General features: G+C 43.8%; 1 protein-coding gene across 1 annotated transcript in view; it reads right to left on the minus strand.

Annotated features, from left to right (window-relative positions):
* LOC108416742 (carcinoembryonic antigen-related cell adhesion molecule 5-like) overlaps positions 1–13,333 on the minus strand; it is a 42,462-nt gene extending 29,129 nt beyond the window's left edge. The window contains exon 1 of the mRNA XM_037547469.1: positions 12,969–13,333. Within this exon, the coding sequence (XP_037403366.1) occupies positions 12,969–13,260 (292 nt within the window). The 5' untranslated portion in view covers positions 13,261–13,333. The remainder of the gene's footprint in view (positions 1–12,968) is intronic.
* Positions 13,334–13,877: the final 544 nt, after the last annotated feature.

The following is a 13,877-nucleotide window of genomic DNA, read 5'->3' on the forward strand; positions in this document are numbered from 1 at the left end:
AAACATTCTGAACTTTATAATAACCTGAGTGGAGTGTGAGCTTGTTTTAGAGCTGAGTTTGTGTTTTTATACTTTCTAAATCTGTAGTAGCTGCTCTGTTTAAGTGAACGCAATGTTTTCATTGCAGTGAGCTGAAAACTGATGGCCAGATCATTTACATAAAGTTCATCTCATTTACATAAAGTTCATCTCATTTACATAAAGTTCATCTCATTTACATAAAGTTGGTCCAGAACAAGAGAGCAGAGAGATGTGCGTCAGTGGTTTGATGTGTCAGTTAGATATTTTTATTGTCATTTCTCACATTATTATAGCTGTATGACACAATCTGTTTGACACAAATTATAAATAAAATGAAAAAACAAAGTAACCATTTTGCAGGACGTCATCTGTCATGTCATATATAAGTTGTCCCCCCATCTTAAAACACCTTCTTGTGTTTCTGTTAAAGTGTTTAGATCAAAGGCGGTCTCCACGACCAGATTTGGGGTCCACTGTTCTAGACCACAGACAGTGTCACCATAAAAGAAGAATCATTAGAGTCTCCAACAGACTGACTAACTGAATTGTTTATATGTGAATATGAAAAGACGTAAAATATAAACGTTAATGGACTCACCCTTTACAGTGAGAGTAACAGAGGAACTGTACTCTGATGATGTTAGTCTGTCATGTCTCTCTCCTCTACACTGATACTGATCTCCGTTAATCACAGTGTCTCCTCTGATGGTGAGAGTGTCTCTGTTTACATTGTAATACACAGACTGAGACACTGCAGTCCATCCACTCTGTTTATTGTGTTTATACCACTGATACGTCCATCCATCATAACCTTTAATCTCACACTTCAGAGTGACTGACTCTCCACTGAACACAGGTCTCTCTGGTTCTACAGTCAGTGTAGGTTTGGGTAGATCTACAGAAAGAAGAGAGCAGCAGTGCAGATTCAGAGAGTTAGATTTAGTGCAGATTTAGAGTTAGTTCATGTTTTTGTTCATAAACATAAACTAGCAAAAACAAATTTAGTACAAAATGAAATGGTGTTTGTATAAATTCAGAAAAAAGAGACGTCAGTCACGACTGCACATGTGTACATATTTCTATATTGTGGTCTATTTACACAAAGTTGGGTTAGTTCATCATTTATGTTGAACAGACTCTCCCAATATTTTACTCTGCTGCACTGACGTTGAACCGCATGCTTGCACTGGGTCGGTATGTCCAGCAGCTCAAATCAAGCTCAGTAACAAAGTTCTAACTGTTAGTAGCACAAATAATGTGCTAATGTCTTTCTAGGATAAGCTGAAAAAGACCGTTTTCTTAAATGACTGTGTTAATTTATCCTGAGTAATTTTACTGTCTGAATGAAAATCTACAGCACACTGAGATCCACTGCACTGGACCATTAGGCTCCTACTGGTTCTTTAATGTCTATTTGAGAACTGAGTTTCAGTTGGTAATTTGTGTTTCATCAAAATACACTAAGGTTAAACAAACACTCTGAAATATTATCTGAATAGGAACATGTGCATATCACTGCTGTCGGAACAAAACATTGTATCTCCAAAATGGAAACTTTAGAGAAGGAAAAACACACATTACTTTCAATGTAAGTCAATGGAACCAGACTTCTTTCCAAGTCATTTTAGGCCATTTATTTTGGCCCATCTTTCATGAACTTTACACACAATAGAAAGGCCAAAAAGCTTTTTCAAATGATCTTAAAAACTGAAAATCAACAGAAATGGAGATACGAGGTTTGCTGAGGATGGTCAGCTGTAAAACAGTTACACAGTCAAGGCTTTAGGAACATAATGAAATGTTAAATAACGATTAACCACTAAAATACCCTTTGCAGTAAAAATAGCCTTATTCTAAAAACAGGATTGATGCTCTGTACATTATTATTATTCTGCGTTGGTACCATTTACCCAAGTTTGCAGAAGTACAATTAAGTTAATATATAAGACATAAAAAATAAAAAGAAAGAAAATGGACTTTGATTAGAAGCTACTAAACCACCATTAAATATAAAATACAAATGTAATTATAGTTGTAAGCGCAGTACTGATGGGCTGGTTACACATTCTGATTTTCTTATGTTGCTTACAGGAATTCAATTTTGAAATTAAATTATTTCTATAATCACATTTTTTACAGTGACAGTACAAAAGCACTGATCTTAACTTTCACTGTGAGAGTAACAGTGTTGCTGGGTTGTGATGATGTGGGTCTGTTATCTCTCTCTCCTCTACACCAGTACTGATCCTGATCCTGATCTGCTGCTGATCTGATGGTGAAGGTGTTTGTCTGAGACTGACTGACTGCAGTTCTACTGCTGCATTTATACCACTGATATCTCCAGTTACTGTGAGACTGTATCTCACACTTCAGAGTCACTGACTCTCCAGTGAACACAGGGCTCCATCTGGGCTCTACAGTCAGTGTAGCTGTGGGTAAAGCTGTGAGGACAGAAGAAAGAATCTAATAATACTAATAATATTATATTACTAATACAGAGAAATAATGTGAACATTCTTCATTGTGCCATATCCTAAGTGCAATACAGATTTCTATGCAACTTATTTTACTTTATTTTATTGTTATCCTTATTTTCCTGTAGATAGTCTAGAGATTTAGCTTTAATTTTTATTATTTATAATGTTGATAAGGTTTATACTGTTTCCCATTTCTATTACTGAGTGCCTTACTCCTGTTACTCTGCTGCTGCTGTAATACTGTGAATTTCCCCGCTGTGGGACTAATAAAGGATTATCTTATCTTATCTTATCTTATCTTATCTTATCTTATCTTATCTTATCTTATCTTATCTTAATAAAATAATAACTCACTAATTTGTTCTGCAAACATGTTCTCATCTAAATCTGTTCTGATCCATGTTGTCAGCTAGCATAGTAGCCCACCCCGCTCTGAGCTCTGAGCTCTGATGATTTATCAGACTAAAGCTTGTTTTACACTAGAATAACACAGCAGCTCAGCAGAGCAGAATTCTACATCTTTATAGTGGCCGGGAGTTCAAAGCAGGAGCTGCACTGACTCTTCATGCTAAAACGGTTTAGTGTGAAATAACAATAACTTCTGTTTATTTATGGCGTCCATACTGTATTATAACTTTACAGGCTGGTCCAGTTACTGAAACACAAAACACCACCATGACTAGAATACCCAAACATGTAAACTGCATTCAGACGTATATTTACAGTAAGAATTACATGTTAAGACAAAAATCACAGTCACAAAAACTGCAAGGAATGATGGGAAGCTCTGTCCTCTATCACCACAACGTTCAGAGACAGGCAGACTCTCACAATACAATCAGCAAATCACAGCTAATTACTGCATCACTCTTTACTGCAGTCCACTGCTTTAAGGAGGACAGTAGATCACTGCAGTGTTTCTGCTGTAAATGTGCAGCAGTTCTCTACAGTTTACAGCAGAATTATTCTGTAAATTAACTGCTGACGTCTGTCTTTCTGCACAAAGAAGCTGAAACGTATCAGCTGTGTTTGGTTTACTCTGCCTGATCCACAGCTCTGAGTGACAGAGTCTCCACTGTAGACACGGCTCTGAAACACCATCACAACTGCTTTATATTCTGCTTGCAGTAAAAATGAAATGCTTTAGAAATATTTCAAACACATCTACTGTGTTAATAGTGATCATAGTAGACTACAGTAATTAGTTACGCCTGCTGTGTAAACTGAGTGGCCACTCACTGGACATTTTATCAGTAACACCTACATAAAGGTGCACTTTGTAGGTCTACACTGACCGACTGCAGCCCATCAGCCTCTGTCCAATTTATACGCTCCTTTAATGGTTACCTATTTGGTAAGTGTTTCTGATAAAATGGCCACTGAGTGTAAGTGCCTGTCTGCAGGTAACAACGGAAGGTAGGAGTACTGAATATACTGGTTTGTCAGTGAATATTTATGGATATAACAGAAAATTAAACATTGAGCAGAGGTCAGTTTGGACGGGGCCAACAAGCTAAATCTGTTCTTTAACAGATTTGACACTGCAGGCTCTGTCCCCCCCCAGCCTGACTCTGCTGCCAGTCCTCAGCAGACCATCCCACTCATCCCCCCTCCCCCTCCCGATAGCCTGCTCCCCTCTCGTGACAGCCCATCTCACACCTCCATCCCTCCCCCACCCACTACCTCTACAGTGTGTCTCACTGCTGACCAGGTGACAAGACAACTGAAGAGACTCCACACAAACAAGGCTGCAGGCCCTGATGGGGTTCCACCCAGGGTGCTTAAAGCCTGTGCCGCCCAGCTTTGTGGAGTACTTCAACATGTCTTCAGCTTGAGCCTGAGTCTCCAGAGGGTCCCCATGATTTGGAAGACATCCTGCATTGTTCCTGTTCTAAAGACCTCACGACCCAGTGACGCCAAGGACTACAGGCCAGTGACACTGACGTCTCATGTCATGAAGACCATGGAGAGGCTCGTCTTGGATCAGCTCCGACCCATAGTCCAGCCTTTTCTAGATCCCCTCCAGTTTGCCTATCAGCCCCGCCTGGGAGTTGAAGACGCCATCATCTACCTGCTCAACCGAGTATATGCTCACCTGGATAATCCAACCAGCTCTGTGAGGGTCATGTTTTTTGACTTCTCCAGTGCATTTAATACCATCTGGCCTGCTCTTCTGGGTGATAAGCTCACAGTGATGCAAGTAGATGCCCTCCTCGTGTCCTGGATTGTTGACTATCTGACTGGCAGACCACAGTATGTACGCCTGCTGCACTGTGTGTCGGACAGAGTGGTCAGCAACACTGGAGTTCCACAAGGAACTGTCCTCTCTACCTTCCTCTTCACCCTCTACACCACAGACTTCAGCTACTGCACAGAGTCTTGCCACCTTCAGAAGTTTTCTGATGACTCGGCAATAGTTGGATGAATCAGCAAGGGAGTGGAGGATGAGTACAGGGCGACGGTGCAGGACTTTGTCGCATGGTGCGAGCGGAACAACCTGCAGCTCAATGTGACAATAACAAAGGAACTGGTGGTGGACCTGAGGAGGGACAAGGCACCGGTGACCCGAGTGTCCATCAGCGGGGTCAGTGTGGACACTGTGGAGGATTACAAATATCTGGGTGTGTATATTGACAATAAACTGGACTGGGCTAAGAACACTGACGCCCTCTACAGGAAGGGCCAAAGTCGTCTCTATTTTCTGAGGCGCCTGAGGTCCTTCAACATCTACCTTACTATGTTTAGGATCTTCTATGAGTCTGTGGTGGCGAGTGCTATCCTCTATGCTGTTGCATGCTGGGGAAGCAGGCTGAGGGTGTCAGATGTAAACAGACTCAACAAACTGATCCACAAGGCCGTTGATGTTGTGGGTGTGGAGCTGGACTCGCTGACGGCCGTGTCGGAGAGGAGGACGCTGTCTAAGCTGCAGGCCATTATGAACATTGGCTCCCACCCACTCTACGACACGGTGATGAGACACAGGAGCTCATTCAGCTCAAGACTCATCGTACCGAAATGACCACAGAGCACCACAGGAGGTCATTATTACCTGAGCACGTCACTGCGAGCGACAGAGAGCACCACAGCTTAGAACTTCAGATTGAGCAGCGTTCAACTTTCACTTCAATAATTAACACTTTCAGACCGCTAACCCCTCACGCCTTTTCCCTCTTTTTGTTTTCTCCCTCTCTCTTTCTATTTCTTCTCTTACACAGGTTTCAACATGTCTTCCCAGGACCGAGCTCTCCAGGCCCTGAGCGCTGAGTTGGCCCGTTTGGACCGTCACATCACCGCCCTCCTGAAGAGGCAGGACGAGCTCCTTCAGCGGAAGTCGCAGCTCGAAGCCTCCCCCTCGAAGTTTCCCCCTCGGTGGTCGCGCCAGCCTTGTCTCTTCGTACACCGGGAGACGCCGTTCTCACGCCAGCCCCAGCCGCACCTGGTCCCTGGGAACGCCAGCGCCGCAGACGGCCTTCCAGACCTTCACCGCCACCCCAGCCGGTCTTCACCTCCTGCAACCGTTTCGCCGCCCTCAGCCCACCGCCTACGCCTTCACCTACGCCTCGGGCCCCGTCGCCCGCCCCAGCGCCTCGGCGCTCCGCACAGGACTCGGTTTATGTTATTGGTAGCTCTATTGTCCGCCATGTTAGAGTAAGAGGTGTAAACAGCCGCGCCACTGTCTCCTGTTTTCCAGGTGCACGGGTTCTAGATATCGCCAAGCGGCTCCCCTCAGCCCTCAGGCAGACGCGACGCCTTCGGGACCGTGGTTATCCACGTCGGGACCAACGACATCTCCGACCGGCGCAGCGAGGTCCTGAAGGAGCACTACCAGACGCTAGGATCGTCATCTTCGGCCCTCTTCCCACCTACCGGCGGGGATCCGAGCGGTTCAGCAGGCTCTTCGCGCTGCAGTCCTGGCTCCGCGGCTGGTGCGCCTGCAACGGGTTGGGCTACGTGGACAACTGGTCTTCGTTTTGGGAGCAGCCAGCGCTCTACCGGAGGGATGGGCTTCACCCTAGTCCTCTGGGGTCCGTCGTCCTCTCACGGAACATCGAGAGGGCCATCCGCTGACTTCAAAGCGGCCATGTAAGTAGCGGCAAAAATAGAAATGTTACTGCTCACCATGCTAGTGTTACTACTAGAAATAAGCCAATTGCTAGCACTTCTACAAATGCTTATTGTGTAAATACAATTGAGACTGTGTCTGTTCCCCGAATAAAACAACACATCAAAAAGCCTCGAAACGTTTGCCTTAGTAACCTCATTCATATCAGACCAGTTACACTGGTTTACAACGACCGCACCTTTGGTCTAAAACTAGGCCTGCTTAACATTAGATCCCTGGCATCTAAAGCCATTATTGTAAATGAAATTATTACAGATCATGGTTTTGATGCTCTGTGCCTCACAGAAACGTGGATTAGACCCGATGAGTACCTTAGTCTAAATGAAGCCACTCCCGCAGGCTACAGCTATGCACACAGCCCTCGTTTAAGCGGTCGGGGTGGAGGTATAGCAACCATCCATGCTAAAGCTTTAGGCGTGAACCAGAAAGCAGGACCTACATTTTCTTCTTTTGAAGTTCTTGTACTTAATATACTTGAGCAAGGAACAAATAAACATTCATTTCTATTAATCACAATTTACAGGCCACCTGGTCCGTATTCGCAGTTCTTACAAGAATTCTCTGAGTTTCTATCAAGCCTAATAACGTTTTCAAATAAAATATTAATTGTCGGAGATTTTAATATCCACATCGACAACCCTCACGACACACTAAGTAAGGCATTCATATCTATCATAGACTCCATGGGATTCACCCAAATTATAAATGGGCCCACGCACCACCTCAACCACACTCTAGACTTAATACTGACCTTTGGTGTAGACATAGATAACTTAGCCATTCTCCCCCAGAGCACAGCCGTCTCAGACCATTACTTAATCTCATACAAAATCCAGTTTAGTGGTAATATGCGCTCATCACCATGCTATCAGGTTAAGAGGACTATAACTTCCTCCACAGCTGGCAGCTTTATCAGAAACCTCCCGCAGTTATCAACTTCAGTCAGCTGTCCATCCGATCCTACTGAGTTAGATACTATGACCAAATTCTTAGAGGATACTCTTCGATCTACGTTAGACAGTGTAGCTCCATTAAAAAGCAAAATAGTACGGCAGAAAAAACTCGCCCCGTGGTATAATGATCACACTCGAACTCTAAAACAGACAGCCAGGCAACTAGAGCGAAAATGGCGTCTGACTAAATTAGAAGTGTTCCAGTCCGCCTGGAAGGAGAGCCTTATAGACTATAGAAGAGCCCTTACTGCAGCACGTTCAGCCTATCTCTCCTCTCTCATAGAAAACAATAAGAACAATCCCAGACTACTATTTAGCACAATTTCTAAACTAACCGAGAACAAAAGAGTCACTGAACCCCAGATGCCATCAGCCTATAGCAGCAATGATTTTATGAATTTCTTTAGTGACAAAATTGAAAAAATTAGACAGACAATTCTGAGCACACAGTTAAACTCCACAAACCTGGTGGCTTATAATTCCAGTCTAGACCCTGAGAATATTAGAGTCACTCCAGATAGGCTGGAATCGTTTACATTACTCCAAGAAAATGAACTAATCAAAATAGTCTCTTCTGCAAAACCATCGACCTGTATTCTGGACCCGATCCCTACATGTCTACTCAAGGAAATCTTACCAGAAATAACTAAGCCTATTCTGTCAATAATAAACTCCTCTCTTAGCCTCGGATATATCCCAAAAACTTTTAAACTTGCAGTAATTAGACCGTTGATTAAGAAAGCTAACCTTGATCCCTGTGAACTATCAAATTATAGACCCATCTCAAATCTCCCCTTCATATCTAAGATCCTGGAAAAAGTGGTAGCAAAACAATTAAGCCCTTATTTGCATAGGAATAATCTACATGAAAAATTTCAGTCTGGTTTTAGGCCACATCATAGTACAGAAACAGCATTAGTAAAAATTATAAATGATCTTCTATTATTCACGGACCAAGGAAATGTGTCGTTGTTAGTCCTCCTTGACCTTAGTGCAGCATTCGACACAATAGACCACGCTATCCTACTAGATAGACTAGAAAACCTTGTAGGGGTAACAGGAACAGCTCGTTCCTGGTTCAGGTCCTACCTCACCGATCGATATCAGTTTGTTAATGTAAAGGGTGAATCATCTGTTCGTGCAAAAGTAATTTATATGTGTTCCACAAGGTTCTGTTTTAGGACCTATATTATTTACAATATATATGCTACCACTAGGCACCATTATCAGTAAACACGGCATAAATTTCCACTGTTATGCAGATGACACCCAGTTATATATATCAAGTAAACCGGATGATAAAATTAAATTTGGCAAGATTGAGGACTGTATAAAAGACATAAAAGATTGGATGTCAAATAATTTTCTGTTACTTAACTCAGATAAAACAGAGGTCCTGCTTCTTGGTCCAAAATTAGCCAGAGACAGACTGTCTAACTCAACACTAAAACTTAACAATCTCTCAGTTTCATCAAGCCTATCTGTTAAAAATCTTGGTGTCATGATAGACGCTGATCTCTCCTTCGACACACATATATCTAATATCACTAGAACAGCCTTCCTGCATCTCCGCAGTATCGCTAAATTAAGAAATTCATTATCCCTACAGGATGCAGAAAAGCTAGTTCATGCATTTATCACTTCAAGGCTAGATTATTGTAATGCCCTGCTGTCTGGATGTCACAGCAAAAGCCTTAACAAGCTTCAGCTAGTCCAGAACGCTGCAGCCAGAGTCCTCACAAGAACTAGGAAGTTTGACCATATTAGTCCAGTTTTATCAGCCCTGCACTGGTTACCAGTTAAATTTCGCATTGATTATAAAACTATATTACTGACTTATAAAGCTCTAAACAGCCCCAATCTTTAAGTCTAGGCTAAAAACTTATTTGTACAGTCAAGCATTTGGTGACTAGTCTTCCCTGTCAGGTCTAGACCTGCTGGAGTCTACACTCTACGCTCTGTTTTACTGTAATCTGTGGTCAGCCACTCTTTACAGTATTAACTCTGTTTTTTCTTCTCCTTTCTCTGCCGAGCTGATCAGCTGCCCATCCTGTGCGCCTGATGCTGTTGCCTCTACTGCCTTGATTGGTGCCGCTGCTCACCAGCCTTCTGGACCGGTTTGACCACCACTGAGCTTCTTGCTGTACAGCGCTGTGCAGTCCTCACCCTCAGATCTCTCTCTTTCTTTTCCCACTTTACTATAATACTTCATACTAATAATGTTTGCTGTCCGGTGTCGACCATAGGAGGATGGGTTCCCCTTCTGAGTCTTGGTTCCTCTCAAGGTTTCTTCCTCTTTTAGGGAGTTTTTCCTTGCCACCGTCGCCGCTGGCTTGCTCATGGGGGCTCGGACCCGGATTTTCTTTCTTCTTTTCTCTTCTCTCTGTAATACTGATTGTTCTGTAAAGCTGCTTTGTGACAACACCTGTTGTAAAAAGCGCTATATAAATAAATTTTGCTTGCTTGCTTGCTTGCTGTGGCCATCAAACTCTATAACTCCTCCCTCAGTGTGTGATTCACAAAATTCAATACCAAACTGTTCATATGTGCAATAACAACAATTGTGTGTGCAATAACTCAGAGGGACACTAACTTAATTTAAATAATTGTAATTGCTTTATACCTGATGTTTCATATTACTATCACAATCACCGCCACCTTACTATATTCTTAAATACTTAAATCTTGTGTACATACTGTAAATTTCTCTATATTGTCTTAAATTATTAGTAAAGTGTTTATTTTTACATAAATGGCATCAACTGTAACAACTGCAATTTCCCCCTGGGATCAATAAAGGAATCTGAATCTGAACATATAAAATGTAAAAACCTCTCGTTGTTGAAAGTTTATGCTTTGATCATGTAGTATTGAAATACTCGGATATAGAACTTTTAACAACCTGAAAACAAGTTACTGTGCTTTCTGCATCTTTCTGTACAAATATGCAGGTTACTAGCTGTAGCCAGCAGGGTTAAGGGTGAGATGGGGACTTTTAGTTTGAAAGCAGCCCCTGGAGGCAGCCATCTTCGTGCTCCAGGTGTGCTTCAGTCTCGCGATAGTTCGCCACAGTATCGTTTAGTCTCGTCTGGTCTTCTGCCGGTCGTAGTCAGCAGTCCGCGTCGGGGCTGCCGAGTTAAGATGGAAGAAAGTCGTGACGCGGGTCGTGGACGCTGCAAATCACGTGCGTGAGGACGATTTCCAGAGCGGCCCGAGCGGCGTCCGTGATCATAGAGCAGGTCGGGAGGTTCAGCAGTGAAGCTCCGCCCGTGAAGCCCCTAACGAGCAGGTAGGAGCTCCAACTCTCACCTCCACCCAGACTCGCCTAAACCAGCCTTAAACACCCGGACATGGGTTTTACAGCTGGAGCCGCATTCAGGGGTCTAGCAGGATTCAGGGGTCTAGCAGGGGTCTAACAGGATTCAGGGGTCTAGCAGGGGTCTAGCAGGATTCAGGGGTCTAGCAGGATTCGGGGATCTAGCAGGGGTCTAGCAGGATTCAGGGGTCTAGCAGGATTCAGGGATCTAGCAGGGGTCTAGCAGGATTCAGGGGTCTAGCAGGGGTCCAGCAGGATTCAGGGGTCTAGCAGGATTCAGGGATCTAGCAGGGGTCTGGCAGGATTCAGGGGTCTAGCAGGATTCAGGGATCTAGTAGGGGTCTAGCAGGATTCAGGGGTCTAGCAGGATTCAGGGATCTAGCAGGGGTCTAGCAGGGGTCCAGCAGGATTCAGGGGTCTTGCAGGGGTCCAGCAGGATTCAGGGGTCTAGCAGGGGTCTAGCAGGATTCAGGGATCTAGCAGCATTCAGGGGTCTAGCAGGGGTCTAGCAGGATTCAGGGGTCTAGCAGCATTCAGGGGTCTAGCAGGGGTCTAGCAGCATTCAGGGGTCTAGCAGGGGTCTAGCAGGATTCAGGGGTCTAGCAGGATTCAGGGGTCTAGCAGGATTCAGGGGTCTAGCAGGGGTCTAGCAGGATTCAGGGGTCTAGCAGGGGTCTAGCAGGATTCAGGGGTCTAGCAGGATTCAGGCATCTAGCAGGGGTCTAGCAGGGGTCCAGCAGGATTCAGGGGTCTAGCAGGGGTCCAGCAGGATTCAGGGGTCTAGCAGCATTCAGGGGTCTAGCAGGGGTCTAGCAGGATTCAGGGGTCTAGCGGGATTCAGGGATCTAGCAGGGGTCTAGCAGGATTCAGGGGTCTAGCAGGGGTCCAGCAGGATTCAGGGGTCTAGCAGGGGTCTAGCAGGATCCAGGGGTCCAGCAGGATTCAGGGGTCTAGCAGGATTCAGGGGTCTAGCAGGGGTCTAGCAGGATTCAGGGGTCTAGCAGGATTCAGGGGTCTAGCAAGGGTCTAGTAGGATTCAGGGGTCTAGCAGGATTCAGGGGTCTAGCGGGATTCAGGGGTCTAGCAGGAGCTGAAGAGCTCAGTGTTAAGTGGACTAACACCGTGATTGTCCAGGTCGAGCTGGTCCAGTTTAAGGGGATGTTGGCTTTAAAAACAGGCTGGTTTGAATAGTCGTGTGCCTGTCTGTGCTCTGCAGGGTGCTGGTGCCTGTGGGGGGATAATAGCCACTGTTTTCCTGTGTTCTCCTTTTTTAATACTATGTTGGTGCTGCTTTCTCTTCTACTGTTTTGGGACTGGACATCTGCTGTAGTGTTTGCTCCGAGGAGCTTTTATTCAGCCTGGTGCCTAAACTACGCAGTAAGGCTGTAAGGGTGGAGGTCCCTGATGGTTGGGTGGTGTGGTCTTGGGTGGTTAAGGGTCTTAGTGGTTTCAGGTCACCCTGGGAGACGAATCCCACCCCTCCTTGTGGTTTCGTTTGGGTGTAAATCTGCTTTTCATATTAGGTTGAGATTTTCTTTCCTTGCTGTTTGTTTTGATTTAATTATTCATTTATTTAAATTTTTGGTTTTTGATTGTGCTTATTGGGTTTAATGTGGGGTGGCAGTGCACCTTGAGGCCGAGGGCAGTGCTCTCTTCATGAGACGCTGGAGTTAATCGTGCCTGCATTTTCCTTTTTTGGGGAACATCTTGGTTCTGTGTGCCCTTCAGTTTAAAGTATAAGGGCTGCAACAGCAGAGCGCTTGAACTTAAAGTAGTGGGTTGTGCTCCCACTTGGTGAGGGCCACAAAAACTGGACGGACTGTAAAGACAATTTAAAAAATCTTAATTATTGGCTTTCGTCCGTTATTTTTCAGGCTTTATTTTTAATTACGTTTCATGTTTATTATTAGATTTTTTTAAAACTCAAAATCAGTGTAAACTGAATGACAGAGCTACATATCAAGTTTTAAACAATATTTTCACCCTTATTACCTTTTTATTATTTATCTGTATTAAAACCACTTTATTATTTCAAAGTAATAACAGCAGAAAGACTTTGTGACTGAGACGTTACTCACCTGATACAGTCAGTGTAACAGCATCACTGGTGTCTGAGTAACTCGGCTGTGTTGACTGTGTTCCGTTACAGGTATAAACTCCTCCATGAGACTCAGCAACTTTAGAAATGGTGTATTCCTTCCTCTGTCCAGCTTCACTGAGAGATTTACCATCCTTAAACCACTCATAATACCAGCCATCTCCACTTCCTATATGACACGTGAGAGTGACTCTCTCTCCGGTGAACACAGGATCAGCTGGGTGTATTGTCACTGTAGCTTTTGGTCTCGCTGTAAAAACAGGACGAATCATTTAGAAACTTGGAGACTGAAATATTCAGTCAGAAGATGCACGTGAGTTTGGAAAAATGACTGAATAATGACAGAGTTGACAAATCAGTATTAGTAGTCATAATATTAATAATAATAATAATAATAATAATAAATTGATAAGTTTCATTACAAAACACTGTTTATTCATTTGTAGCAAATTGAGAGTTTTGATTTAAATTATAGTTTATATAAAATAATTTTAATGGAAAAAATATTCTTATTTTCTATTAAAAGTAGAGAATTAATATTTCCTGTTTGTAAAGCTCACTCTCAACAACTTATATCATTAAACATGCAGACATGGTTTTGCCACAAAACCCTTCTTTTGTAAATGTGAAAGAGGCTGATCAGTTGAAGCAGATAAGTTACCCTTATTAGCCCCACAATGGGGAAATTTCCCCGCATTTAACTCATCCGTGAAATGAACCATCACATACACACTAGTGAGCACACAAACACTAAGGGGCAGTGAGCACATTTGCCCGGAGCAGTGGGCAGCCCTATCCACGGCGCCTGGGGGGCAGTTGAGGGTTAGGTGCCTTGCTCAAGGTCACCTGAGTCATGTACTGTCGGTTCTGGGGATAGAACCGCCAACCT

This window comes from Pygocentrus nattereri, chromosome 2 (assembly GCF_015220715.1).
Source record: "Pygocentrus nattereri isolate fPygNat1 chromosome 2, fPygNat1.pri, whole genome shotgun sequence".
NCBI classification, from domain to species: Eukaryota; Metazoa; Chordata; class Actinopteri; order Characiformes; family Serrasalmidae; genus Pygocentrus; species Pygocentrus nattereri.